This window comes from Cadophora gregata (genome assembly GCF_030347475.1).
Source record: "Cadophora gregata isolate MNR1 chromosome Unknown scaffold_1, whole genome shotgun sequence".
Taxonomy (NCBI): domain Eukaryota; kingdom Fungi; phylum Ascomycota; class Leotiomycetes; order Helotiales; family Ploettnerulaceae; genus Cadophora; species Cadophora gregata.
In genome coordinates this window covers 2,434,026-2,461,819 of record NW_026695924.1, presented here as the reverse complement: position 1 = coordinate 2,461,819, position 27,794 = coordinate 2,434,026, and the positions used below count along the sequence as shown (strand labels likewise).

The 27,794-nt window shown below is 49.2% G+C and overlaps 11 protein-coding genes across 11 annotated transcripts; 5 read left to right on the top strand and 6 right to left on the bottom strand.

Annotated features, from left to right (window-relative positions):
• Positions 1 to 265: 265 nt before the first annotated feature.
• On the top strand, positions 266 to 1,732 carry ONS95_000818 (uncharacterized protein; the record flags this gene model as incomplete). Its single annotated transcript, XM_058493991.1, has 5 exons — positions 266 to 669; positions 727 to 863; positions 936 to 1,221; positions 1,343 to 1,426; positions 1,480 to 1,732. 5 exons carry the CDS (start codon positions 266 to 268, stop codon positions 1,730 to 1,732), a joined length of 1,164 nt encoding a protein of 387 aa, XP_058364193.1.
• Positions 1,733 to 2,105: 373 nt separating this feature from the next.
• On the bottom strand, positions 2,106 to 2,818 carry ONS95_000817 (uncharacterized protein). The gene is made up of 2 exons (XM_058493990.1): positions 2,472 to 2,818; positions 2,106 to 2,417 (listed from the first exon to the last, which is right to left on the bottom strand). The coding sequence occupies exons 1-2, from the start codon at positions 2,756 to 2,758 to the stop codon at positions 2,204 to 2,206; spliced, it is 501 nt and encodes a 166-aa protein (XP_058364192.1). The 5' UTR covers positions 2,759 to 2,818; the 3' UTR covers positions 2,106 to 2,203.
• Positions 2,819 to 8,430: 5,612 nt separating this feature from the next.
• Positions 8,431 to 8,757, bottom strand: ONS95_000816 (uncharacterized protein; the record flags this gene model as incomplete). The annotated part of the gene is made up of 1 exon (XM_058493989.1): positions 8,431 to 8,757. The coding sequence occupies one exon, from the start codon at positions 8,755 to 8,757 to the stop codon at positions 8,431 to 8,433; it is 327 nt and encodes a 108-aa protein (XP_058364191.1).
• A 1,883-nt stretch (positions 8,758 to 10,640) lies between these two features.
• Positions 10,641 to 14,239, top strand: ONS95_000815 (uncharacterized protein; the record flags this gene model as incomplete). Its single annotated transcript, XM_058493988.1, has 2 exons — positions 10,641 to 10,658; positions 10,802 to 14,239. The coding sequence occupies 2 exons, from the start codon at positions 10,641 to 10,643 to the stop codon at positions 14,237 to 14,239; spliced, it is 3,456 nt and encodes a 1,151-aa protein (XP_058364190.1).
• Positions 14,240 to 15,953: 1,714 nt separating this feature from the next.
• ONS95_000814 (uncharacterized protein) lies at positions 15,954 to 16,742 on the top strand (the record flags this gene model as incomplete). The annotated part of the gene is made up of 1 exon (XM_058493987.1): positions 15,954 to 16,742. One exon carries the CDS (start codon positions 15,954 to 15,956, stop codon positions 16,740 to 16,742), a length of 789 nt encoding a protein of 262 aa, XP_058364189.1.
• Positions 16,743 to 17,793: 1,051 nt separating this feature from the next.
• On the top strand, positions 17,794 to 19,326 carry ONS95_000813 (uncharacterized protein; the record flags this gene model as incomplete). The annotated part of the gene is made up of 3 exons (XM_058493986.1): positions 17,794 to 18,084; positions 18,156 to 18,904; positions 18,957 to 19,326. The coding sequence occupies 3 exons, from the start codon at positions 17,794 to 17,796 to the stop codon at positions 19,324 to 19,326; spliced, it is 1,410 nt and encodes a 469-aa protein (XP_058364188.1).
• A 288-nt stretch (positions 19,327 to 19,614) lies between these two features.
• Positions 19,615 to 21,333, bottom strand: ONS95_000812 (uncharacterized protein). The gene is made up of 2 exons (XM_058493985.1): positions 20,555 to 21,333; positions 19,615 to 20,483 (listed from the first exon to the last, which is right to left on the bottom strand). The coding sequence occupies exons 1-2, from the start codon at positions 20,888 to 20,890 to the stop codon at positions 19,794 to 19,796; spliced, it is 1,026 nt and encodes a 341-aa protein (XP_058364187.1). The 5' UTR covers positions 20,891 to 21,333; the 3' UTR covers positions 19,615 to 19,793.
• ONS95_000811 (uncharacterized protein) lies at positions 21,334 to 23,462 on the top strand. The gene is made up of 5 exons (XM_058493984.1): positions 21,334 to 21,475; positions 21,540 to 21,660; positions 21,732 to 21,960; positions 22,015 to 23,071; positions 23,148 to 23,462. Exons 3-5 carry the CDS (start codon positions 21,839 to 21,841, stop codon positions 23,175 to 23,177), a joined length of 1,209 nt encoding a protein of 402 aa, XP_058364186.1. The 5' UTR covers positions 21,334 to 21,475; positions 21,540 to 21,660; positions 21,732 to 21,838; the 3' UTR covers positions 23,178 to 23,462.
• A 330-nt stretch (positions 23,463 to 23,792) lies between these two features.
• ONS95_000810 (uncharacterized protein) lies at positions 23,793 to 24,834 on the bottom strand (the record flags this gene model as incomplete). The annotated part of the gene is made up of 2 exons (XM_058493983.1): positions 23,793 to 24,676; positions 24,756 to 24,834. The coding sequence occupies 2 exons, from the start codon at positions 24,832 to 24,834 to the stop codon at positions 23,793 to 23,795; spliced, it is 963 nt and encodes a 320-aa protein (XP_058364185.1).
• An 826-nt stretch (positions 24,835 to 25,660) lies between these two features.
• ONS95_000809 (uncharacterized protein) lies at positions 25,661 to 26,614 on the bottom strand (the record flags this gene model as incomplete). Its single annotated transcript, XM_058493982.1, has 2 exons — positions 25,661 to 26,172; positions 26,245 to 26,614. The coding sequence occupies 2 exons, from the start codon at positions 26,612 to 26,614 to the stop codon at positions 25,661 to 25,663; spliced, it is 882 nt and encodes a 293-aa protein (XP_058364184.1).
• A 579-nt stretch (positions 26,615 to 27,193) lies between these two features.
• On the bottom strand, positions 27,194 to 27,632 carry ONS95_000808 (uncharacterized protein; the record flags this gene model as incomplete). Its single annotated transcript, XM_058493981.1, has 2 exons — positions 27,194 to 27,382; positions 27,471 to 27,632. 2 exons carry the CDS (start codon positions 27,630 to 27,632, stop codon positions 27,194 to 27,196), a joined length of 351 nt encoding a protein of 116 aa, XP_058364183.1.
• Positions 27,633 to 27,794: the final 162 nt, after the last annotated feature.

The following is a 27,794-nucleotide window of genomic DNA, read 5'->3' as shown; positions in this document are numbered from 1 at the left end:
GACAACTCAATTGGATTGGGCGGCTCTGGGCTAAGGTGTCAAGATAGGCTGATATGCTCGATGGGAAGGTTACATGGCATTTTATACGATGTGCGTATATTGCAGTGTCCAGATCTTCAGTCTTCTCACCTTGCAGTCGGGCATCAGCTTCCGGTGCGGAGATGGGACAAGTATGAAATAAATACTTGAGAACGGGAGCTTTGGTGACTTCGAAAAAGCCAATTCGTAACACTGTCTCCCAGTATCTAATTTCCCAGCGGTGAGGATGAAGACTCAACAATTCTTAGTTGGAGCAGCTCTCCTGAGCTCATTGGGAGACTGCTTACCACAGATTCTGATCCCCAACAGATCAACCGCCAAAGTATCTATCATAACAGGTGGCGCAACACTTGGAGATCCTTTCACACTTCCACCGGGCTTTAGTCTCCCACCCGGTGTTACACTTCCTCCAGGTTTCACTATTGGGACTGAGATAACAAGATCCGGGACTTTGCCAGGCTTCACATTCGGGACACCACCAGGGACAGTAAATCCTCCACATCCAACATCCACGAAACGGCCGACAAGCTCAAGCATCAAGACAACGTCTAGCACGAGCACAAGCACGACGTCGCCTCCTCCGCCAACGACGAAGAGCACGACCAGCACTACGAGCACGACATCTTCAAGGTATTTACCACCAACTTCTACAAACAAAAGTGGTTCGTCGACTAAGTCAACCCGCAGTACCTCGCCCCCTCCGACGCCAACGACTTCGAAAACAACTTCCACGAGCAAGAGCACCACCCCGCCGATTACGCAGCCCCCTACGACGTCGAAAACTTCGTCGACGACCAAGACCACGTCTCCTCCAGTTACGACAAGTAAGTCTCCGCCATCCTAAATTTATGTGCCCCGATAAGAAGGAGAAACATATGCACTGACACCCTCGCAAGCCGCCAAACTCCCCGCCTCGACCAACCCCTACAGCGCCGCTTGTCCCATCCCCTCAACTTACACAATCAACAACTTCATCTCCTATGATGGACCAGGAGGCGATGTAGCTTTTACCATCAGCTATGGTGACGGCGTATTCACGTGCCCGAATAAATTCGAGCATTCGACTTCGTCTAATGGACGGTTTACTTTGGACTGTGATGATGACGGCTTGGTTAGAGTCGTGACAGATGGATTCTCGTATGTTTATGTAACGGAGAAGTTCTGGTGTGGGGAGGTACCAGGGTGAGTTTCCCATGTCTCTTTACTTTTCTTCCTCTCCATTGTTCTCATTAAGATTTCCGAGGGAGCACAGAGGGGTGAAAAGTACAAAGATAACCGAGGAAGTACTGACAAGAGTAAACAGACCGGCGGGATCATATGCCACCCTCCAATCGTCAGCAAACTACACCTTCCCAGCTGATACATTGTTCTGCGACACAGACGATATGTAAGATTCCCAAATATCCACCTTAGATATAGAATTACACTAATGTCCCCCAGCAACATTCGCACCTGTCTCCAACTCGACCCCGACATCGTCATCCCAGCCCAAACTTACAGTGCAGGTGGCACAATCTCGTTCACTCCTCTCGACACCGAAGGCAATCCACTTCCCCAATGCCCGACGGTCGTTTCGACGCAGCCGGTTGTGACTGATCCGGCGACGTGTGGGGACCCTGAGCCCACGACGACGGGGAGGGGAACGACGAGTGTGAGGTTTACGCAGACGAGTACGGTGACTATCAATGTGTGATTTGGTAGGCTGAAATGCAGGAACTGAAGCCGGGATGGAAAAATAGTTGGGTGGGGAATGGGGGAATTGTATATACGTGGAAATAAAATGCTACCATGTTATTAGACAATGCGATATGCTATGGGAACGTAGAGCTTTTTCATGGTCTACTTATGACTAGTTGCGTGCTGTGAATTCGGGTTGAACTTTATCTGCGATTGAGTTTCTCGCTAACTTCACTTGTCAACAAAGAACATCACACTCGACTGCTGCAAGCCGAGTGATTAAACAGACGATGGAGTTACGGCAAGGGAGTCTAGTCACTGTGCTTTCTTATTGTAGATTCTTCTCTGAACGTACGAGTCGTCACAAGAGGATAACGAAAGTAATCATTGTAGGAACAGACATTATCAGAAAGCATTTCATATTCGTTTCCGACTCTCCACTAACCGAAAACAATGTTCCCCGTCCCGGCCTCGACAATGTAGTACTTTACACAACCATAGCAGGGATGTTGATCTTATCAATAGACCAAGTCTTGCCGTCAGCAGAGTTCTTGAGTCCACTGTAAGTCGTTCCTTGGGATGTGCTCAAAGTCTTTCCAAAAGAAGTGTCCGAACTTGCAAGGGTAATAACGGTATTCTTGTAGGTCTGAGGTGCGATAGTCCCGCTGCATCCATCGTTACATTCGGTCCCAGTACCCCATCTGGAAGCAGTCAATAATCTGTATAGATCGAGATTGAGGACGAGGAGATCATACCCAGTCATGGGGCCAGATGCATGGCTGAAAGTAGACAGAAATGCACCAGTGACGGCATTAGTAACATTTCTAGTTTCCACGTTAGCTAGAGAACTTTGAGAGCAGGAACAGGAAGCTTTGTACTGGTTCCAGATCTTTCCATCGGCACTGCGGGAATACTCGATGCGGACTTCATCGTTGCTCTTCACAACACCAGCTACACCATCTAGCTGACCAAAGCTGCCGAATAAGGAAGCCCGGACACACCTTCCAATGAACCTCGTCAGCATTATATTCCAGATTATCATTCCCTTCACCAGTCTGCTTGCCTATGAAGAGGTATGAGGACAAAAAGAACTTACCATTGCCCCTTTGCCGCACCACACCATGAATTATCTGGCCAAGACTCAAGCGTCGTCTGTATCAAATCACCCGTTCCATTCGACATCCCAGGCCAAAGGAAGAGCACCCCGTTCTGAGGGCTGGGAGCTTTGCCTGGCACGAGAGTGGTGACTGCGTGGACGATGTTGGATTTGGTGGGTCCGAGGGACAGAGCACCTCCCCAGCTGTCACGCTGGATGAGACGGCCAGCGGAGGCCTGGGTTGCGAGGAGGACTGTGAGGAGTGGGAAGATCATTTTGAGGGGTTGGGGGATTGGGGAATTGGGATATGCTCAAGTAGAAGAGGGGTTTGGATTGACGGGGAAGATCTATGTACAATGGAAAAAGGAGGTGGTGGGCGAGGAGCTGGATCGTAACGAGTGTGATGTGTCTTCAAGACTTTGGAAACGAAAGGAATCTTGCTTATTATATACTTACTTCGTCGAGCCTCCTCGTGGTGCTCACTGCTTCCAATATCCGCCAACGAACAACAATAGGTGAGTACTGTGCCTGCGGAAACGAGATTCCACCCATCATACAACATACCGGGGAAGCCCAAAAACAGGACTCTGTCGGTCACAGCTCTTTCTGGATGATCGCTTGATCATTGTTTGCTCAACTGCTGAAGCTTATTTCACATGGTGTCCAAGTTTGGAAGGTGCAACTTTTAGCTGCAGTTGCAGGCTGAATTCGGACGGAGAATCCGATGTCCACGTTCAACTTGGGAAGTTCAAAAACATCCAAAAGAGAAATAATATGCAGAACTACTGCACCCCGCTTCACGTTTCCCGGCTTCCAACTAAATGCCGTGGTTTTCTACGTAATTTCAAACCCGGATGCGGCACATAAAGCTTAACCGCAGGGGAGCCTCAATTCCCCTTCAATCTGCCGATGCCAGCTCGAGAGTCATAAATTTTCCCCACCTATCGGGGCTGTCAAGCCTGTCATGGTGGTTGGACTTTTCAGCGAAACATGATTCAAGGATAGGTCAGGGATTGCCTTGCGAGATGAGGGTGGTTACTCCGAGGAATAATATGAGAATGGAAAATTCTGCGAAGATGATCCACCACTCAGTGGTAATTCATCTGTGAGGGCTTGGAAAGACTGGAGAGTGGAGTTTTGGAAGGAGGGTTCTTGGATGGTCGGATTGTTTGGATTAGGAAGAGCGGAGCGGGGATGTCATTGTGGAGAAATACCTGTCATCAACGAGAAGGAGAAGAGGTAGAGCCTAGAAGGCAATGTAAAACGGGGAGGAAGAAGTAAAAATAGATAATTTAACTGAGTAAAACATTTGGAAGTCGAATTTGGTAATGAAAGATGATGGACTGAGAATGGATCCTCTGCACTGTACAACCAGTAAATCAACTGTCCTTGGGAGAGGATAGCCTCATTGTCGGTGCAATGAGTAAGGGAGTAGACCTGACATCCAAAAGGAAATGTTGTATGCGATCTTCTCTAATTGCTCGATCCTAGATCTATGGAAAATAGGAGGGCAGTTTCTAGAAACCCTAATACACACTGTCTGAAGTTGGTCAAAGAACTTTGATGTTTAATAGTGAGTTTAGCAAACCAAGCGCTGCAAGACCTCTCTGGCACAATCCACCCCCGGCGTTGGTGGCTTTTCAACAGTGTATCGTGCTTTGAAACCAGATCAAGATTCAGCTGACGATCTATCGATCCTATTTCTATTTTCCTCTCACGAAAACTTAAAGCAAAATAACGCAACTGGGTAGCCGGGTGCGGTCCCTACCATGATGAGGTTCGTGTTGATCAGATATTTCATCTTGTTGGTCCACGTGTGCCGTGATAATGATATCCGATCGAAAACACCAACAAACAATGTAACACAATCACAAAAACAGCAAAGCCATTGTCGTCCAAGTCACTTGCTCCGATCGCCTAGATTAGGGGTCTCAGAGGAGATATAGTTTTGAAACATTTGGGCAGAGTGAGGCGGTCGTGCCGTATGCACCCCAGTTTTCCCGTCACCTTGGAACGCTGGTTGATATTTGCCAGTATGCTGTTGGCATAAGTACCACGATCACCTTTTGGGGAAGGTATGTTTTGTTTTGGAGGATCGCCCGGTTATTGAATCGTCGTTCTAGCGCAAGGGATGTGACACCGGAGCTGTCTCCGGTGTTCCAATTGATGGATGTCTGTCTGTGTCTCATCGCCATAGATCTCCTAGAGATCTTATGTGACTGTCATAATTACACGTGGAGATGCCACTGCCGTTCGTGGTGAGATCTGCGCGCCTCTTCCATTCCAAGTTCAGATCCGGAGAAGCAATATGTGGAAGCTATCAAGACTGAACCACCGGGCTGGGAAAAACAAAGCAAGACGCAAAACGCAATTCGATAGGTATCACAAATGACATCGATCCATCACACAAAACGAGAAACAAAACACGATAATGTAAAATTGGCAACCGCGCGCTACCAGACGTCCGGTACGACAAGAGCAGCACAAGCAAAGATAGAATTACAAGGAAGAGCCTTTTGGCTTGGCCACTGACTCAAACTCAGTGTGAGCTCGTTCGTGGGTCCGGATCATCATAATGAATTGCAAAGCGGAACGCCGACCCTGTCTGTGCCATTCGGGATGCGTTTCGGCTGAAGATCTCGGAGGAAATGAAATGAGCTTCCCAGGAGAAGTATGCAGGTACGCGTTGAGGAATGGGAGCGGATTGGATGAGAGAAGGGCAGAGTGTGGTATTATAGGAATGGAAGCGCGTGATATGTGGTACAGATGCTCCGTTGCACGTGGGAAGAGAAAGGGGCTGGCTTCCTTCGAGGAAGATCCATAGTACCACACGTGATCCGCCTCAATTCTTAATCCTTCCATGATACCGTGCCGTCTTATCACAAGGAAGCAGGAAACAATGGGGAGGCAAGTTCTGGAGGGATGTCCGATGTGACTTGGATTGGGCAGACTTTAGGGTCATGGCGAAAGATAAACCTAAACCGTCTGATTTGGCAAGACGTAAGATTGAAGAAAGAACCTCCGCAGGAACAGAACGTCAAAAGTCAAGACATCAAGGGAAGAAAAAGTCTAGTCAGAAGTCCAACTCTAAATCCCCTGACATCGGCATAACAAACGTCTTGTATTCGCAACGATGTTCTCTTCTGAGTAAGATGTGGGGGATCCGAGCACCATCAATCCTTGAGGCTAAAGGTTCAACATTGGGGCTGATCCGGGTGGCCTCCTCCCATTCGACCTGTCGGGACAGGCAAGGCAAGCTAAGCCAATTGCTGGGATTGGGATTGTCGGATCTAAAAATACTTACACAAATAGAGAAATGAAATAGCGATTTGGCTCGAAGACAGCCGATCCCTTGCTTCAGGGTATCGCGTGGTTCCTGTCGTAGAGTCAAAATTGCGCACGCGGCGGAACAACTGATTGGTGCATCTGTGTCAGCTTTCGATTACCTTAAGGATTGCGAATTGCGAAGAGAGTGAAGAGACGCGAGAAGTGGCGTCGAATGATAATGCTGGCTTAAAAAGTCCAGTGATTGCTGCTGAAATGCAGCGGGCGGGCTTTGGCGAGATGACGCCGTTATGCCCTGCCCTGCCCTGCCCTGCCCTGCCCTGCCCTTTGGCTTCCTCCTGCCAGTTTCGGTGGGAATAATAATGTGATAGGGGTTCACTCAGTTTTACATTACCTATTGAACGGCAACTCCGTGCCTGCCTGGCTGCTGCTGCTGGGCGAACAGACCAGACCAGACGGGGAGGAGAAAATACCTACGGCGGTACGAGTAGTCGCTTTCAATTCTGAGGTGCTTCTGCGGGTTTGACAGAATGGAAAACAGCAAGAATCCAAGCCAGAAGTTTCCCCTCCAAGCATGATGCTTCTTTTAGGTCTCCATATTTTGGCTTTTGGAGCTGGTGCCGGGGCTCCGTGCCTTGGTGGAAGGGTGGGGTAGAGTGCAGCTCTGGAGAACTGTGGGTTGCGCTGCCTAGGTAAATAATATTTGTAGAATAATAATTGTTGTGAATTTGTGCAGGCCGGATGACATAAGTCGTGTATGTTTCGTGTTGCTCTACAAGTTGATTGGCTGCTCTAGTACATAAAAGGGGTCGTCTATTTCACGCGCATCCTGGTCGATAGCGACATCCAGCCCAGCCCAGCCACCAGCAAGATCTGTGAGTGCTCATCGGGTTATAAAACCTGCAAGGTAAATCTCAGACCCTGTCAGATCCTGGCTCAGATCATACAGAAAGCGGTGGATGGGGATGCGTACGGTTAGGTTGTTTAGTCAAAACCTGTTCTTGGTGGCCTTAGCTTATGCCTAACGCTCGTTGCTTTTGAGCCGATGAGGAAATGTTTGCTGGTGTTTAGATTGCCAATTGGCCGTAGCGTTCACGATGTCTACATGGGCGTCTGATGGAATTTGGAAAGTGTGGTGTGTTCCGAGGTGGTGTTGTGCGTTGTCAAGCTCCATGCCCTGTCCCAGACTGACGGACCTTCGGCAATTTGGAGATATGTGGTACTCATCTGGATGCTTCGAGCAGCTGAACCTCCGAAGGGAGGAGTTTTCCTAAACTTTGCCGAGCAGCAGCGGAGGTGTTTTGGTGGACGAGCTTTGCCTTTTGAACCAATCCGTGGCGGTTGTATGAGAATGTCTCGCCATTACTTTGTCCACCTTACGTCACATCCACATAGATTGTATTTTGCCTGTGCTCAACCTGTAATAATGTCTCAACGGACATTTTCTTCCCCGTGGTTCATGTAAAGGGCGTCCCCGCCGTTGAGACTAGCTTGAGGTCAGAGCGAGGAAGAGATACTGGCGGGTCAGATCCAATTGTCCTGATCTGGTGTGTGAACGTTGCATACAGACAAACGACAATAACAATGCATTACTATGTCTGAGAACAGCTCCTCAATTTTTCGACCTTGCTTGGCAAGCTGCAGGTTGAGAAGCGCCTCGATGTATCTTGAGCGAGTACATTCCCACCGGGCTAGATAGCTTGGTCATGGTGCAGGCCATGGCAGGGAAACGAGGTATTGGGCCTCTGCAGGATGGGCGATGAGCAATTTGATTGGATTCTGGGAACACGCGACTCGGCGTGATCTTACAAAAGTGACGGGCACCTACTTCCTAATCCATATACGATAACACTGATTGTGCTGCGGGTGCGGGCATTCCACAGTCGACGGCGATCCGGTGAGTCTTCACGTCAACTTCTCAATGGAGCTGCAAACGGGTTGATATCAGGTTCCGAATACCAGTACAAGCTCTCAGGGCCGGACCTGGTTTAGATGCCAAAGCCATGATTGAGTTTCTCGAGAATCAGAGCTGGTTCGTTGCACATGCTTGAGAGGGCAAGTTGAATGCGTTTAAAACCAAAGGAGGGGTCGTCTGGGCGGATCTCTGGCACAGCATATCCGGTCTGGTGGAGTGGAGACTTTCGAAACTAGTTGGGGTCAGCGGCTGGAGGTGGAGATACTGCTAGAGCGCAGTTACATCGTCTACGGGAAGGACGCAGGTTTCTTGTTTTCAGGATGGACCAAGAGATTCAAGAGCAGCGCTTTCTTGATGGCTGATTATCAGACGATGGCTGCATCATGCAGTCAAGAGCTTCTTGGGAAGAGATACGAGATTATTGTTGTTGTTGTTGTTGTTGTCCTTCGGAGGTGGGGTACTGTTTAGACGACTTTGCATGAAATGTTGGTCTCCTTGACCTCTCGGGTGCCTTACCAAACATAGTTTCTTGTCCATATATCTCGGAACTATTATTAAAATATGTTTGCTGATGAGACCACACCTCTGGCTGATTGGAAATGGCTCTTGCCGAAGCGGGACGGGCTTCCTCGATCTGAAACAATGTCCAGCAGGCAAAGCTGCACCCTTTGTCCGCCTTCTTGCACTTCCACTGAAACATATCCAGCACATGAGAGCCGCCGGCAAGCAGTACATATGAGTACATTACAGTACAGATCCAGCCTGTCTGACCGGAGCCCCACAGGAAGCAAAAGCAAGAATCAAATATAACATGCTTCCCTGCCCTATAATTCCACTGCAATACGGTCAAGGTGTGGATTTGCTCTGCTCAGCGGGAATATTGACAGTGACACGACGTTCAATGTCTGATTTGATACCAGACACAAAGTTTTCAGTCTCTGGTGCCGCTCAAAGATTGGATGTAGTGATGTGTGGCATCTGCGAGTTGCCCACGGTCGACAGGATCTTGTCCTCCATTGTAGACAGACAGACAGACTGACAGTCCGCAAAGTGTGGCCACCCGTCTGCCCTGTAGATGCCGAACCCGAGAACAGAGCGAAGGTAGACATCCGAGTTTGGTGCAACGAATATCTGATGCGGTGACCATGGAAGTGACTCCTGCGACATGCCCGTACATTACTTTGCGGACGTCCCAAGCCGATGCAGCCCAGGTATATATTCCTTGACAGCCAGCGGAATCCTTGTTTCTTCGTTCGGTCGCGAAGGAATTGCTTGAAGTAGAGCTTCCGTCTCACCAGGTCGGCGGACAGGACAAGCATGAAGGCATGCTTGCAGAAATACCAAATGGAGCAAACTCTATGCCGCCTCCCCCTCTCTCCCCCTTCTTGGTCTCACCTCACCTCACCTAATCGCCATGAGGCGTAGCCAGGCGAGGGTCAGCAAATGAAAAGCCTGAGAGACAGCGAAGCTGCCGTAATGCAATGATAAACCTCTCACCTACGGAGGTACAGCGGTTATCTTTTACCCCCTGTTTTCCTTGGCATAGATTCTCCCCCTTGTAACCCCAACCACAACTACCACAAATATTTGAAAAAATTGTACCGTTAGAATCAGCTAGACTTCAGTAGTCTAACAGTACTTTTTTCATTCGATTTGGACCTGTTTTAAGGAAATTGTGCGGTGTTGAAGTTGAAAAGTCCTGGGGACCCTTGTAGCCTGGGGGGAAAAGATGACCGCTGTACCTCCGTAGAAACCGGCTCGCGTTGTGGGATTATTGCCCATCGGGCCAGCTCAAGTGCTCAGATCAGGGTTGTTCCTAGCCCTGGAGAACTAGACGCGGTCGTAAACATGTAGTGGCAGTTGCCGGGCTGGCATTAATAGGCTGGTTCAAGGAGGAGGTCATCGCTAACAGCCCGCTAGAAGTCCGCGCTGGGGCGACGATAGGCTAGCCGGAAATCTCGCTGCAGCGCTGTAAGCCTGTAACGCACTGAACAGCACTACTGTAAAAAGTCGCTCTCGCTCGCACCGCCGGGAACATACTTATACTGTACTGTACCTAAGGTAGGTAAGCGAGGCAAGCTTGGGCTTGGGCACGCAACCTTGCCTATCTCTGCCCAGCCCGGACACCTAGACACCTAGACACCCAGACACACGCAGGACGGGGCAGGCTCACAGGGCGGGCAAGCACGGCCACGGCTCCTCATCTCAACTGTCTCGTCTCGTCTCGTTTCGTACCCTACATTCTCCATCTCCAATCCACCTCGTTCTCGTGGAAACATTCACAACTCACCACCCCTCTTCTCCTCTCCTCTCCTCTCTTACCAGCACGCCGACTGGAGTAGGCTGCTGTCTCTTCTTCTCCCCCACCGACATTCAATCCTCCAATCGGTCGCAGGCGCTAATTACGCAAATCGAGTCGACACGCTTTGGAACGGAAGTCTGGTCTGGTGTTTACTTCGCTGTTTTGACTTTCTTGTCACCACCATTCCTTTCCCCTCCCCTCCACGTCTTCGAGAACAGCTGGAATGGACCGTCTTCTACGATGCTTCTGAGCTCCTTCACGATCACGACATTCTTCTCCGTCTTTTCCTTTCTTGTGGGCCGGTGTGCCAGAGGGGATAATTCATCATGAAGACTGTTCCGAGTGTGAGTACTTCGAGAAAAAATAACAACCTAAACCTTTCCCCGCGTTAAAACATCTCCACTCGAAGCCGCAATGTTTTCCACTCTGCAATTGATTGCCTGCACTGTCCTCGACTCCCTCCAACGGTATATGCTGACATTCGTAGCTCGTTGCTTCGAGTACTGTAGGGATTGCTGCCGCTGGGCTGGCATTGGGAAAGCCGGAACGTTCAAGTCCACCACGGCCTTCTTCAAAGAAAAGAAAAGCTGGAGATATCGCAGGCGTCGTCGTTCACAACAGCCCGGAAGCATTTTCACCCATTTCGCGGCCAGGCACAAGCTCGACTGTGATCACTCCGGAAATGAAACCCTCAGTACCCTCTCCCGAATCTACACAAAAACCGCCCCCAACCCTCCGTCAACGTCCATCGAATACAAGATCCGAACTGCAGAATAATAATAGTGGACGAAAATTGTCAGCGTTCAGGCACGAGGAGAGTTCTGGGAATCCCGAGGAGGAAACGCGAAGGGAATCAATTTCTTCGAGGGGTTCTTGGATGAGGAGGTTGTCGACGATACCCAATTCTCACAACAACAGCCCGAGATCTAGTATTGGGCCAGATTCACCATCACTGACCGTTTCATACGGTTCAGTTGTTCCCATTCTATCTAGTTCAGGAAGCAGTCCTGCACAATTACCTCCAAACAAGCTGGTGAAGCGGACCACATCAGGAAGAGCAACAAGCGGGCCAGTATCGAGGAGTGGATCCAGATCTCAAGTACCCACACTTCGACGGCCAGCGACAAGTCACCAGCGCTCTGTTACGCTGCAGCAACAATTTAGGGACGACTCCATAAAAATGAAAGAGCCGATTCAGCAAGAACCCACGACTCGAGTGCACATCACACCCATCAAAAATGGTTCACCAGCCTCTCGTCATGCATGGCGCCTCTACTTCGAGTCTCGACCAACCAAGTTATCAAAGGAAAGAGCATCTGGGCGAGTGAGTGACGGGGGCATACCAAATACCCAGGCAACATCCAGGAGGATCATCTTAGACGATTCTGCGAGACCTACCTTGGTGAAGCCAGGTATCATTATGGTATCGAAGTCCAGCAACGCGGTCTACTACGATGAAAGTTTCGAGCTTGACGATGACGAGTTTGAAGGTGCAGGAGATACGCCTCTGCCTTCTACAGAGGTGGTGGAGGAACCACAAAAACGAGCTCGCCGATCTTTATCCATGCATTTCAGCTCGCCCAGCTCTTGGATACAAAGGTCTGGCAGTCTGAGAGGGAATAAGAGAAGTGCTGATGGCAGAAGTGGGGGTAAGCGCTACTCATCAGCACCTGTAGTGTCCACTATGCCTGGGCGACGCATTTCCACAGCACATGGTTCTACAACTAGCAGGCATCGTCCTATCATGGACCCGAATGTCTTCCAAAGATCGCCCGTGTCACCAACTGAGGAAGCCTCCCCTAGCGATCCCTTCGCCTCCAGTTTTGCGAGACGGAGCCGCAACAGTTCGTCTCCATTACCGCCACTAACTAGGTTGTCGAGTTTCAACGTTGATCTCGCTCGACTCGGATTGTCCTCATCATCCTCGTCTGCTCCTCGTCGGAGTCCAAGCTCACCCGTCGTACACACGACCACGGCATCAAGCACGGTGTCATCTACGGGACATGCATCACCGGCGTCTATATCTTTTGTGGGCTCCGCGATGTCAAAACCTCCACGAACCTCAGAACTTACGGATCGTGCCTCGACGCTAATTGGATCAGACAACGACATGAGAGGGTTCACTTCCGGTGACGAGGATGATATGGACTTCCAAAGTGAGACTGTCTTTGACTCGTTGAGATCTGGAGCCACTGGCAGCTTAAGGTCCCATAACGCACCACTTGATTCCATGTTTGACGAATCTCCACCAAGTTTAAATGGACATCCAAAGAACAAGAGACTTTCTATTCATGAGATGTTAGCTAATGGAGGGTTTCAAGAGGGCCACAACAGAATCGTGGAGGAGGATGAGGGCATGTCTACTCCTGTCAAAGGAGGGCGATCGTCACAAGAGGACAATTTCCAGACGCCTATCCGAACTAGTACTTTGGATTCCGAAAGGGTGTTTCCCTCTTCTCCGCCAAGCTTCTGTCTTGCTACTAAAGACTTTAGCCGCCTGTCCTTAGATGACGAAGAAGAGGACGAAGATTGGACCCGGGATGATGAGAATATGGATGTCAGCGGCCAGCTATCGCCACCTTCAAGCTCCCTGAATTCGCGAAGGGTGAGTTCCAGTTTTCGAGCGGCACTCGCAGATTTAACCTACAGCGGATCGACCAATGGAAACAGTGCGGAACGACCAAAGAGCAATCTCTTCGACTGGTCTGAGCCTTCGTCCGGAGAGAAAGTTGATCTGATGGGTAATTCTCCTAGACCTAAGACCGCTCATGTCAAGAATATCGCCGATGGCAGAGGTGGTCGCGCTGTTGGACGACGAGGACCCAGTGCGCTGCATATTCGAAGTCAGAGCGTACCAGTTGTGCCTGATGTTGCTGGTCAGCGCGACCATTCGAAATTGGCTCCGAAATTTGGAACATGGGGTCTAGGAGCCAAAGGTGTGAGTGAGGATTGGGATGGAGATTTCGAATTCGAAAATAATGATGTAGAGGATGGAGATGATGGAGATATCAAGATGGAGAATAGTGGCATGCTGGTCCCACCAGCAATCCAGGCAAGCCAAGCGAGTGTGGTTGGGCATGTAGGACAGATTCGGGAGGTGTGTCTTCTTGTGGAAGACCTGAAGAGATTGCGACTGCTGGCCCGGGAGAAGGGTCTATTGAATGGCCCATCTGCCACCCTATGGAAGGAGGCGGAGGGAATCATCGCTCTTGCAGTACCTGATGAAGAAGATCCTGGACTATCTCCACCTCAACACTCTCCTGCTTCCATTGTTTTCGAAACGGAGGCGTCGGAGGACGATGAGTATCACGAGAGTGGGCCTGATGGTGAAGATTTGGAAACTCCCGATGCGCCTTTCGAGGTCCTGAATCGTCATGGCCAACCCACCGGTTTTGTTTACGATGGAAACACCGTTCGGAGGCGATCTGTGTTTTCCCCTGAAGACGACATCTTTGGAGCTGGGCTTATGAATAGTCCACCAGTGCGAGATCATTTGCGGCCACCTTCAACATCTCCACGGCACTCAAGTATGAAGAGTGCCTCTGATGTAGCTCGGTCCGTCATGGAGACTATGCACCAACATCGATCCACCTCAGACCCTCTCCTCCAGACCTTGGCCAGCCAGTCTCCCAACAAAATGCCCTTTGATACGACAAGTCTCCGCGATCTCGTCCATCGGGCCAGTGTCCTTAGTCGTACCTTGGCCGACTTGATCCGAAAAGCGAATGGTAACTCGCAAAGCCCCGAGGTCAGCCCTCATCGTGAATCGAGCCCAGCCTTCACACGAGTCTTCACCGATCCTAGTGTAAGCCCGCCCAAACACCTGCTTCGAAGTCACAGCAATAATTCAATTCTCAGCGGCTCGATTGACAGCTCCCCTACACGCAGTCTTGGTCAGCGGATGCATATGATGGCCGTCGTTTGAGCGACCATTTTGATACGAACACGAACGTCGAAATCCCTTGTTCTTGTACATGCAACCCCGATTCGTCATTTTTCTTTTTTGCATAGCGACGGGTTTTGTTTCGGCCCCGGCATGAAGCGTTTTTCTACTTCTAATACCTGTATGTGCTCCTCTGAATTAGACTTGGGAGGTGTAGCAATCAATCCTTGCAGCGATTATTGCATCTGCATGCACCAAAAGATGTGCAGCATCACTTTGATGTTACTTTACGAGGACTAGGGTCCTTACGGTTGAGACAAAAACGGATAGTCTTCAGCAAGAAGGCAATAAAAATGCGTTAATGTTTGCATGAAGGGTTTTTATTTTGTTGTCTTTCCTTCGGTTTTGCATTGGGCTTTATGTTTTTTTAAATGGTGCGGATACATGCAGGCGAAAAGCAACCATGCATCGACGATTGTTCTTCTAGTATAGAGAGTGAGAAGAGACGGCGGAGGCCGGCTTTTGTACGAGGAAAAGTGCTCTATGGCCCTGCGCGTGACAGAGGGATACTGTGGGTTTGAGCGTAAAGGTTTTTTCCGGAGCAGACCTCGATTCGAACACAACCAATGCTCGATGGGGGCTCGATCAGGGATGGCATGGGTATGGATGGGAATGGAAACAGAGGTGTGAAGCTCGCTATGATTGCAGGCTATCCCATTTCTCTTAACGAATGGATTAATCACGCGGGCACATGGTATATGTGGGATGGATGGGATGAATGGAAGAAATGAAGTAATGGCTTCACGTACCACAACGGTCTTATTGGAAATACTGCGTGATAATTGCAAATTGAGTGTGATATGAAACTGATGGCTAAGTGGCCCTCAAATCTTCGCAGATATTCAGTTGTCGATTACATATTGGCTTGTCTACAAACAGACGATCACTCCATGCTTGTGACGGTTTCCGTTATTCCTCTAAGTGTTTACAATAATCTGCTCCACCTTACAGCATCTGCAGTGCAGATGTGTGGCCAACGAGGCGAGGTGAAGAGTCGCAAAACCACTTCGTCACTCGAAGGCTGTGTATGAGAGGTCAAGCACGTCTCTTGTCCTCCGACCTTCGGCTCTCGAAATTTCAGTCTTGATGTTCAGGATTAGTGAGGTCATTCTTGCTCTTCTGTGATCTTGACTCATCCGTTATAACCTCTCGCTCCTGCTGCCCAAACTCCACCATAGTCAAGCTCTTGACAAAGTGTAAGGGCTACTCGTCTTCAAGGCACTCACAATGCCCTTCAGCAACTCGAAAGCTGCCGTCTACTGCACTCCGTGAGTATATACCCATTGTTGCCCTGAGTGTCGCACAAGTAGGAAGCCAAGATCTCCATGGAGCATAGTGGTCTACCCAACACATAAAGATCTGATAAGATAAAGACCGGGGCACTCCATTACAGTAGGATTGTATCGCTATTATAGCCAATCAGCAATCTTTCTAGCACCCGAAAGATTGGGCAAGGGACGTTCTGGCATGGTGGAGTTTGGCCTCAGGCCGTAGCACTTCCGAGCATTAAGCGTCCCTTTGTACTTAATCTCTCAGACATCCTCAGAATCTCGATACACTCGTAGCGACCAAAAGTCTTTCTTCTTAGTACACAACGCATGTTCATGGCGCCAGAATTGATTAGGAACGGCAAGATTCAGATCCTCTGTCAAACCATCGACAGCGTTGTGTATGCGTTTGCCGATGGCAAGTACGGATGCGCGAGAGACAACCCGTTGGTTCTAAAGGTGGCACAGTCTGGTATGAGAATCGTGAAGCTCTTGGACCTGGAAAGGGCGCGGATGAGTCAGACAAGAGGGCGAGGAAAGAAGCCACTATCTATGAGGCTCTTGGTCAACACGATCGTATCCTCCCATACTTTGGCCTCGAAACATTCTCCGTCGGTCACAAAGGAACAAAGCCCATGGCCTGGGCAATTCGCCTAGGGCGTGCTCTAAATGGTGTCCTCAGAGATCATATCGTCAAAACTGCAACAAGCCCACCCGCAGAGCAAACACGACTCAAGCTAGCAGTCCAATTTGCTCAAGGCGTTGCGCACATCCACAGCTGCAATGTTATATGGGGTGACTTGTCCACACGGAACGCGCTCCTCTTCGACGACGTGTGTTTAAAACTCTGTGATTTCGCGGATTCAGATCTAATGGACAACTATCCCGGTGACTGGTACGGATGTGAGGATAGATACTGTCCACCTGGCTCGGAGCGGCCTCAATTTCACGATATCGGGACTATGAATCGTGAGATATTCGCTCTTGGCACTGCCATTTACGAGATTATTGAATGGAAGGTGCTGTATGGTCCAGAAACTGCGGAGGATGAGGTTCTTGATGCGCTTGTAGACGGCATATGGCCTCAAATCAGTAGCGACAATTCTGTTGAAGGTATCATCCGCCGGTGCTGGGAATACAAATACGAATCGTCGCAACAAGTTGTCAATGATTTGCAGAGTCCATTAAGTCTGAGATTTAAAACCGAGATTACTTGAGATTCTGGCACTCAGACGTGCCAGCCTTGCCATTGTCGCATTTCTCATCGAGGGGGTAATCGATAATTACCTTGATATAAGAGCTGCCCAGAAGACGATCCTTACATCTGAAACCCGTTGCTATTTCCGCACGTTGTGGCAGGTTTCTGCCATAAGGTTTCGAGTTGGGTATGTTGGGACTTATGCTAGAACGGGTGGGTTGAAGAAGAAAAGCTGCAGCAAGGTAGACGAGCGAAGTCGAGCATCTTGAATCAATGAGCTGATGCCGTAGAGGCCTCCTGCTTTGGCGGCATATCGAGCAGTGACGTGTTCTCGTGCAGAGTCTTTCTGTATGTAAAATATTCCCCTGTATCCTTCCCACATCACCGACCTGCCTGTTTACAGGCCGGAATTGTATACCAAGTTACACTGCCCAGTCGATAAGGTAATGCGAAGCACAATCCGTTCGGCCTAGCTTCTGGCAGGCTTCGGGAGGAAACCCTCCGCCCCTCCTCACCGCAATAGAAATATGTTCCAGACAGCCTGCACTTCCTCAGCCAATCTGTAATTCTTTGTATCACAGAACGATGGACCAGGAACAAGACTAAGCTACTTGTCCTTGCGGGCCCTCGCGGAGAGGAAAGGGCGAGATTCACATATGACTGGTGGTGTTGCGTTCTAGTCGCAGCCTTATTTATGCTTAAATTCTTCTTCTATTTCTATTTCAAAGTTAATGTGAAAGTAAAGTGTACCCTTCCTATCATGATAGAGTTATGGTACAAGGATCTTTCATCAACGTCAGTGGCGGTTTGGTGGGGGCGGGGTCGACTCGAAACGTATGCCAAGACTGATCGTTATCGGGATTGGGTCTTGATTGCTTGCTTGCTTGGACATCTGCTTTTGATCATGCATAGTGACAAGATGTATTGGAGGGCTCTGGTAAGTGAAGGTGAGTAAAGATTACTCTCGAGTTTCTCTTGGCCCTTGTCTTAATCTCGATTCCCACTGCGCTCCTCCACTTTCTTTCTTCTTTATCCACATACCGACTTGCTAGCTGTTCTACCCCGCAATCATGAAGCCTGACACCCGCAACATCTTGGCTCTGGGGACGGTCCTTCTGGGAGTAGCAGAGGCAGCGACATGCGACTTGACGAATAACTTCGCGGAGCCAGTACTTGCGAAAGGGTGGGAACACAAGCTCATCGCAAAGGGCCTCACGAAGCCGAGAAGCATTCTGTTTGATAGTGAGGGAAACCTTTTGGTTATCCAGCAGGGAGCGGGGTTGATCCACCTTGCCTTCGATGATGGAGGCAGCACTTGCTTGGATGTAGCTATGAAAACGTTCCTGATCAATTCTACTGATGTAGGTTTTACATATCTGCCATATATGGCTTGGTTTCGCAATTTGTGCGTCTGGAGTTGACAATTAAACAGCTAAACCATGGCCTCGCGCTCTCGAACGACGGCAAAACTCTCTATGCCTCCTCATCTGAAGCAGTATTCTCGTGGACCTACGATGCTGCCGCAGGAACCGTCGGTGACACCAAAACCACATTGATAATTGGCATGGATAACGACGACCACACAACTCGCACACTTCTCATGTCACAGAAAGAACCTGGCACACTGATCGTCAGCAGAGGCAGCAGCTCGAACCTCGACTTCTCTGCCGAGAGTCTGGACAGCGGACATTCCCAACTCAAAGCCTTCGACCTCACCGCACTCAAATCTGATTCCGACCCTTACAACTTCAACACCGCTGGTCGCCTCCTTGGCTGGGGTCTGCGCAACTCAGTTGGTATCGCAGAAGAGCCTCTTACAGGTGGTATCTACTCTGTTGAGAACTCCGTCGACCAACTCGAGCGCAACGATGTTGATATCCACCAGTCCAACCCAGGCGAAGAAGTCAACTTCCACGGCTTCCTCAACGGATCGACTGAGAATCAGGGAGGGAATTACGGATACCCATTGTGCTACGCGTTGTGGAATACCAGTATCCCGAACGCGGATAACTTGACTGTTGGCTCGCAGTTCACCAGTGAGCAGAATGCGACTGTTGATAATAACTTCTGTGCGGAGGAGAGAGTGCCACCACGCTTGACATTCGAGGCGCATGTTGCGCCGCTTGATATCATCTTTTTGCCCAATGGGACGAAGGCTTATGTTTCGTTCCATGGTAGTTGGTAAGCCTATCCTTCTCTGAATTTCTCCACGCCTTTGCTAACCCTCAAACAGGGATCGCACCCTCCCAGCCGGCTACAAAGTAGTCTCCTTGGACTTCTCGAACGGCTCTCCCGTCGCTGAAAGCACAAGCATGACTGCTGCTCAAGACATATTCGCAAACCCAGACACAACCGCCTGTCCAGGCAGCTGTTTCCGGCCCGTCGGTCTTGCGCTTGATGGAAAGGGACGGCTGTTCGTATCGTCGGATTCGTCAGGGGAGTTGTATGTTCTTGCGAAGACTGGAGAGGGGAGTGATAGCCCTACAGCAACGAGTCCTGCACCTGCGGCAACGAGTTCGAAGGAAAGTAGTGCGGCGAGAAATGGTGTGGTTAGTGCGTTGGTGTTGGCTGGGGCAGGTGTCTTTGCTTTGGCGATGCTGTAGAGAGAATCCAACGGAAGGAGAGGGAGGGGAGGGGAGGCATCGTTTTTTGACGTTTTTGAGACTTTAGGAAAGGTGAAATTGATGACGAGGCACATATGAAAAACAAGACGGATAAATCTAGGGTTGAATATGTTCAAGGACAAGATGGGATATAACGACAAGGTTATGACTTGCTACGACGATACAAATCTTATAAAAATTTCATGGAATCTCTTGAACCTGAACTGGCCGTCACTGCACTCCCTTACCAGTGGCCCAAAACGTCTTTCTGTGATCAACTGGTAATGCCATAGACTCACCTGAAAGTTTATCTCCACATTTACATACAAGACCAGTGAAATATCTTTAACTCAAATCGGTACTTGAATTTTAGCTCAACTTTGGGCAGCGAAATTCTCGTATTTACTTTGCCTCGCGAAGCGAAATCGCTTGAGGTGTGATACATGTACCCAGCACATCTTTCAAGCTCAACTCTTAAAGTTCCCTTCCCCATCTTCTCTCTTCTTCCCCCTCCCAAACGTCGAAGCAAACCTCTCCTTCATATGCTGCTCCACCGTCAAATGCTTCCCATCCGCATCACTACCATCCAGCGGCCTCAACACACAATCCACATTCCCATCAAAGAAAAACGGCACCGAATACCGATCCCTCCCCGATCGATTCACAACCCGATGCAAATTACTCTTGTACTTCACCCCAGTCCACATCTGCAGCATATCCCCCACATTAACCACATACGCATCCCGATTCGGCACAACATCAACCCAGCCCTTCCCTTCCCCATCCCAAACCTGCAACCCCCCAAGCTCATTCTGTAATAACAGCGTGATAGCACCGAAATCTGTATGTGCACCCGCTCCCAATTGCCTCTCATCATTGGACTTGTCAGGCGGGTAATGCAGCAGGCGAATCGCAGCCACGGCGTCATTGTCACAGAATTCGTCGAAGACATGAGGGCCGTAGGGCATGCCTGCTGCGAGGATGGCCATGACTTGTAGGATGAGAGCGTACATCTGAGTGTAGTATTCTGTCATGGGGGTCCGGAATAGAGATTCGGAGATGTGCGAGGGATTGGGCCAGAGGTTGGGACCTATGAGGAAGGCGTTTCTTTGAACGCGGGGGTCTGTGGAGGGGATTTCTTTGCCGATGTAGAATCCCTGTAATTGTTTGCTTTACTTTCTGCTTTGTGCTTGGAATACCAGATATGGATAGGGTGTTAGGTCCTCACCTCCTTCAAATCCGGTAATGTATCCTCCTGTAAGCCTTGGCCACCAATCACCTCATATCCTCTATTACTAGCTCCAACACTCTGACTTCTATCCATCTTCATTTTCTCATCCATGGGTAATTTGAAAAGTGCTTCTGAGCCCTTGAACACGGCGTCTTGTAAGGATCGTGGAATTCCGTGTCCAGTGAGCTGGAAGAATCCTGTTGTGGTGCAGGCGGTTCGGACGGCGTTGATGACTTTGAGAGCTTTTGGGGATGAAGGTTCGAGGAGATAGGGAGCTATGTCAATAGTTGGGACGTTGAAGGTTGAGCTTGGTGGTGCTTGTGGGATGGTCATTTTCCAGACGTGTGGGTTGGTAATATGAAAAAAATCTCAGATCGAGAAGAAGAAATGAGATAAGACTAAATTCAAAGTAAACTATAGCCAACATAGTCTTAAAGTTTTCAACAGTTTATGCAACATAGAACAGCCTTGGCTCATTCTGTACAACCTCACTCCGACCCCGCCTTAGAGATATGAGATAAGACATTCGGTTGTCGGCGCCTTCCATCCCGATTTTGTGCTGATAGACTGTGAATACCTGGCTTGGATGATGGAGGGAATTGGATAAAGATATAAATTGGGGGAGAATGCCGATAAGTTTGAAGTTTGCAGTTTGCAGTTTTGTTCTCAACCTAAAGAGTGAGGTTCGTGGTAAAAGAGGGGTGGTGGGGTATTTGCCCAGCCCAAGATCTTACATTTCCAATGGAGGGGGCAATTGGATTTCTCCTCCATTTCAAACCTTCCAACGAGCTACAGGTGTCCATCAACATCCGCGAGTGATCTTCCAGGATGACTGTAACATATGAGTCCGCTTCCCACCTGCTTCTTTTGAGAGTTTAAGCATCCTAAAATTCTGCTTCTCCATCTTTCCTTAGCGCGGTGAGTCACGACCCAAGCTTCTGGAGCGAATTGCCTAATCACGGCGTCAAGCGATGTCTTGCAGATCCTTCGAGCAAGCTTTGTATCCATGGAGTCTCATATGCACGTATCTACTCATACTCCGTCATAAGACACTAGTACATATCTGTCATGTCATTCTTGATGATTTGGACTCCCCATGTAAGGTAAAGTTGGGTTCCCAGTCCCGTGTTACCACCGAATGTTAAGCGAGCGTGGAATTCTGACTGCAATATAGATACAGAATATCTTTCTTTAAAAGACACTTGATAGATCTCATAATCAAAGACTGTATTGGATTTCTTATCAATCTTTTATTTCCTGGTTTATTGACTTGATCTCACTATGTCAAGCTCATCACCATCCGCGGCTGCTTCGTCGGCCTCGTCTCAATATACATGCAGCATCTGCAAAACAACTTTTCAGAACAATACTCTTCAGCGTACACACGCCAAGTCTGATTGGCAGTAAATCCACTCTTATTTTTCTACTGTCTTCATCCCAAGCTTACCGAGATGTAGCATCTATAATCTGAAGAGACACTTGACATCGCTTCCACCAATATCCTACCAAATCTACAACGAGCGTATCGCAAATGTTGAAGAAACCCCTCCAGCGGAAGACGCAAGCGTTGATGGCTTCCACCAATCATGCGCGATTTGCAAGAAATATTTCTACAAGTCAAAGCCCTATCAAAACCACCTGAAATCAGCAGTCCACGCTCAAGCAATCGCTCACCTAGTAGAATCCGAAAATGATTCCGAGGAAGACCAAGTGGAAATCCTCACATTAAGCGACACCGAAGACCTCAGTTCACAAGACGAAGGAACAGGTACCAATTTGTGCCTCTTTTGTTTATACCCTTCCCCCTCCCTCTCATCAAACCTAACGCATCTGCACACCGCCCATAACTTCTCAATTCCCAAACAAACCTCTCTAATCGATCTTGCTACATTCCTCGTCTACCTCTCAACACTCATCACTACCTTCCACGAATGTCCGTTTTGCGGGCAAATCAGAGATACAGCTGCTTCTATCAGGCAGCACATACTTGATAAAAGGCATTGCCGTCTACCTGAGGATGTGATTGAGTCGGAAGAGTTCGGGGAATTTTGGGAACTTGACAGTGAGGAAGACTGTGAAGCGCAGGATAGTTCTGGGAAAGAGGGAATGTTTGATGCACGCTTCGATTCAGACACAAAACAGCTCCATCTCCCCTCCGGCCGAATCCTCGGTCATCGCTCTTTCACCCCCTCAACCCGAAAACCCCATCATCAACCCAACACCAAACCCTCCTCTCCGCAGAATACCATCGAAAACACCACCAATCAGCCCTCACCCTCACCCTCATCCGAAAGCAGTCTCAGCGCCACCGTCCAAACACACAGAGCAGCCAGACGCGCAGCCATGGCGCTCACACGGAGTGAGAACGCTAATAAAGGCTTGATTGGTTTGTCTGATGGGGGGAGGAGAGCTGTTAGGGTCATGGAGAAGAAGATGTTGAAGATGGAGGTTAGGGCGAGGAATTTGTATGCGGCGAGGGTAGAGAGGGGGGCGAATAAGCAGAAGTTTTTCAAGGTGAGATATTGTAGATGAGGAGTTGTTTGGTGAAATGGTGGGGTGATTTGCTGACTTGATGTTTGATGTGGTGTAGCCTGATGTTCCGGGGCCGAAGAATGGCTAGGATGACTGCTTTGAGTGCCGCTTTCGTTGATGTGGTGGAGAGTGGGTAAACCGTGGGCAGGAGTCTGGCTCTCTTGATTACGAAATGAGATCATATTAAGTAAAAGAACTTTGTGCTGCGACGTAGAAATATGCAAGCGGCAGGTGTGTTATGATAAGAGTTGCACAAGAGAAGCTTCAAGCACGACGAGTGTGGAGTTCATGAGTTTTGAGTTTACGATCCGACATGACAATGTTGAAGCCAAGGGGAGGTTTGGGGAAATTAAAAACGATCGAATCACGGACATATGTCAAATATCTTTTGTAGGATACGACTAGCTAAGGAATGTCGAAGACTTGAATAGATATCTTTGGTGTTCGCTTAACAAGTAAACAGATGAAGCCAAGGAAACTGACCAAGACAAACCCCGGTTTGAAGGACTGAAGGACGAGCAAAGACTTTGCTCTAGAGTAGCTCACTGGTTATATTGGACTCAAGACTCCGAAGATTTTGAACTCCTTTAACCTCTAGCCAGATCTCGAGCTGTCTGCTTGGAATCCAGACAACCCCCCCCCCCCCCCTAGATCGTGTCTCAACACACCCAGTCCTCTCTCTGAATCACAGTTGAGTTGGCATCTATTGACCTGCTAGCCACGCCTTCGCATAGACATCCATCCCCTGAACAAAACTATACTTCTTCGGCTGCCATCCTAAAATCTGCCTTGCTCGTCCAGAAGTAGCGTTTGCGCTACAGCCCATAGCCTGGGCAAACAGATCTTCTCCAGCACCAGCCAATTGCACTGTGCCCATGAAGCCGAATTCTCTACCCGCAGCAGCCAGTATATCGCGCATGCTCTCCTGACTCGTGACGAGATCGAAGAGAGGATATACGCCAGTGCCTGAGATCAAAGGGAGCTTGTCGATGGCAGCGTGGAAACCGCTTGCGACGTCATCGACATGCACGAGTGCTGGCCTGGAATCAAGTTCTGCAGCAACAGATACCGTCTTTGAGCCACTCTTAGCAGCGGCGTGGATGGGTTCGAGGAGAGATGTCCAGATTGCAGATGATCGACCGTAAACGAGTGCTGGGCGGACGACCATCACATCGAGGATATCCGAAGACGCGAGAACCTCTCTTTCAAGGACAGGACGCCAGGAAGTCAGTGCTACAGGAGGTGTTGGTGCGTTGAGTGCTGCGACTGGCATCAAGTCATTGACTGGGGCGTTGGACGAGCCAGGTACCCATGTTCCTCCGCAGTAAATAAATCCGAGCTTGGGAATGTGGACTCCGGCTTTGGATGCTGCTGTGAGACGCTCGCCGCCGATGTCCTTGAGGAGGGCGAGAAGATTGTGCGATTCTTTGTCTGCGCCGGCGACGTCGACTACGATGTTGATGTGGTGGATTTCAATGGCTTGCGTCAGGGCTGTGGTGGAAGAGATGCTACCTTCGATGGGGATGACTTCATCACGCTCGAGGGACTTGGCTTTCTCGGGTGTTCTGGCGAGACCAAAAACGCGATCTGTAACACATGTTAGCAAGTCGAATTTGAGGAGAGAAGAGTTCTGTCTTTTCGGGAGGAGATTTTTGGAGTTACTTACGGTCACCACTGCGAACGAGACTTTGAGTGAGAGCTTGACCAATGTAGCCAGTGGCTCCAATTACGAGAACGTTGACCATGTTGGGAACGAGAGTTGAAGAGTTGACGTGAGATGAGGCTAAATTGCTGAAATTTGTAGAGGAGGGTTTTTTCTTAGTGAAGATCGAATCAAAAAGGATTTTGAAGTTGTATTTGTCAGAGAGGGACTTTTGGTGGTGGTGTTGTTCTAGATTGGGAAGGGGCTATTTGCCGACGAGGACAGCAATGCGGTGATACCTGAAGCTCAAATCAAAAGTACCACTTTCTATCTCCCAATGTAATTGCAATCTGAGGTGAAGACTTCTAGATTCGAAGGGAGTATCTTGTGCTTTTATACGCAGTTCGGCTCCCAAGCCTAGAATAGTATAGCATTCTATACCAAACTCTTTATTGTCGTCACCACCAATCTGCAAGCATCATGATGCAGACCGCGGTACAATAAGTCCTTTTTCATTAGCGAGACCCTCTATTGGGATGGAATTAACATGCTGACATTGCATCCTTGGCGGACTTTACAAGCAGCTCTTTAAACCCGCCCCGCATCTCCCATGTCACAACAGTGGTGGGTACCTACACCTACCTACCTATGAGCGGGGCGGGTTCTCATTTGACGTAACATTATGGTTTCGGGTATGTCTTTTGAGATAATTCAGTTGGAAGGCGCGTATGTCCATGGAATTGATTATCTCCGATGGAGTTTAACGTTTGCTGGAATTGGACGTTGCGAATCTTGTCACGGTTTCCCGAGAAAGGCAAAGCCAAACATGATTACTTTCTGTTAGTTAGCTTAGACAACGCCGCCAACTGACAATAGCGTCGACTGTAGGCGTCGACTGTAGAGTTTGTTCATATTCCTTGAGCAGGATATCACTCTTGTAATGAGTAGCCTACATCGGTGTTCTCAGCTCCCAGCTTCGTCAACAACTTTCTCATCGCCACCGCTCTCTCCTTCTCAGCTCCCTCAAGCCCGCTCAGATCGATGTCTTGAACCCACTCCCCAATACCATGCTGCAACACGTTCCTCGCCCTCAACCGACTTCCACCTCTGTGTCCAATACTTCCATGAAGTGTCATGCGTTCCTTACTGCTGACATACGCTCCCCGATGTAAGATATTGTTGTTGTAAAACACAACATCTCCTGGCTTCATCTGCACTCTGATTTCTCCAGGGATGCCCTTCTCGAATGGGTCTGCATCTCTTTCTACTTGGGTTCTCGCTCGTTTATGACTTGCAGGCACGACGATGAGACTGTCATCTTCATACAAGGCAAGATTCCACTGGGCTGACCAGGCAGGCTGTCTTAGACGCTCAAGTTCCTCTTCAGCGGTCGCTGTGGCTGGTATATCGTCTCTGTGCCATCTCAGCTCAAAGTCTCTATCTGAATTGAATGTTAGCAGATGTTTCTTTACTTCCCAGAATGCCTGGAAAACAGTTGATGTGAGAAACTTACCTGGTCGAATCAGAAGATTGAACAGTTCCATAACCAGATCATCGTCCTCACACTCCAACAATTCTCTGACCACAGAGACGATCGGTTCAGAAAAGTAATTTGAGATGAACTTCTTGGAGTTGGGAAGGTCAGGATGCATAAGGAACTGAACACCCCAAATTCCGCCTGCAGCTGGATTCGCTCCAGGTTCTATGTTCCAGGGAGGAAACTGTTTAGGAAGTGTGCGGACGAAGGGCCATTGGCCGGACCGGGCAAAATCAATGACTTCGGCGCTGGCATTGCGTAGTGTGGAGAGTTGTTCCGGTGTGAGGATGGAGGGAACGAGTACGAAACCATCCCGATTGAGGGAGTCGAGATGCTTCAAAGGCATGTTGAAAGCTGAGGTGATTTCGATGTGTTGATTGTTGATGTTGAAAATGGTCTATGCTTTCCCAAGATTGAACCTGTTGAGTCACTGCTTATATCAGAGTTGGGGCTCTAGAATCAATAACACTAATTACACATCAGCAAGATAAATGTTGCGGAGGCACCAAGGGAAGGAGTGGTGTGCATGGATTGCTAGTTGCTCTGCTTTGCCTGGAGGCGCTTTGACATCACATGTGGGAGCCAAGGTTACCCCGAAGCTTCGAAAACGAGCTTGCGGAAGGATAACATGTAACGTAGCAAGTTTGTATGATTAAATGCTGGCTGGCTGGCTAAACCCGACATCTTACCTACTCTCGAAAGGTGGGGTACTGTAGTTATGATCACGTGGCAGACGAGGAGCTTCCAGGTTCTCATTTCAGGTGCTTCCATCATTTTGGCCTCGAATCGCTGGCCAAGGTCGCTAATACCTTCAGAGCCTCTCTCTCTTTGCCTAATGGTACAAAGCAATGGTCGTGGCTGCCGGAAAGGTCAATATGTATCCTGTTGAGGGGCTGTACACGTTTGACGACAGGTGTACAGCAACTCACAAAAACCCGCTGACAGGGTTGACGCCGATGCCACTCTCAGTCAACTTCGCGCTGATTGCAGCCATGAATCCTACTGCTTCCAAGCTTGAATGTAAATCTAAGGTGATCATCTTGGAAGGAAATATGTACTCCAGCTTATGAGCCTCGGCCGAGTCTTGTGTCGTGATGACGGTCAACCCCTCGTCCTGCCAGCGGAATCTGAAGTCAGCTCTACTGCTATCTCAAACCCGAATGTCCGAAATCATTGTGGATATTGAAGCCATTTAGACTCACCTCTCGGAATAGCATCTGGACAAAGAGTGATGGCGGAGGTGATTGTCCACCGGGAAGGGTGAGGAAGACAAAAGTGTCCGGTTTGAGTGCTGTTTTGAGTGTCGAGAGGAGGGCCGCGAGGCTCGTTTCTCCTGGGGCTGGACGGGCTGTAGCTGTTGACATTGCGAAGAGCTGTCTTTTTGTACTTGCTCGGAACTTGGGAGTTGGTGTCGGCCAAGTTGGGTGACACAAGTTTTATGTACGAACTCGGCAACTGCGAAGGGCGTGCAACCTCAAAATTCTAACATCGGCCCACGATTGACGACGGGCTCTTTAGATCGCCAA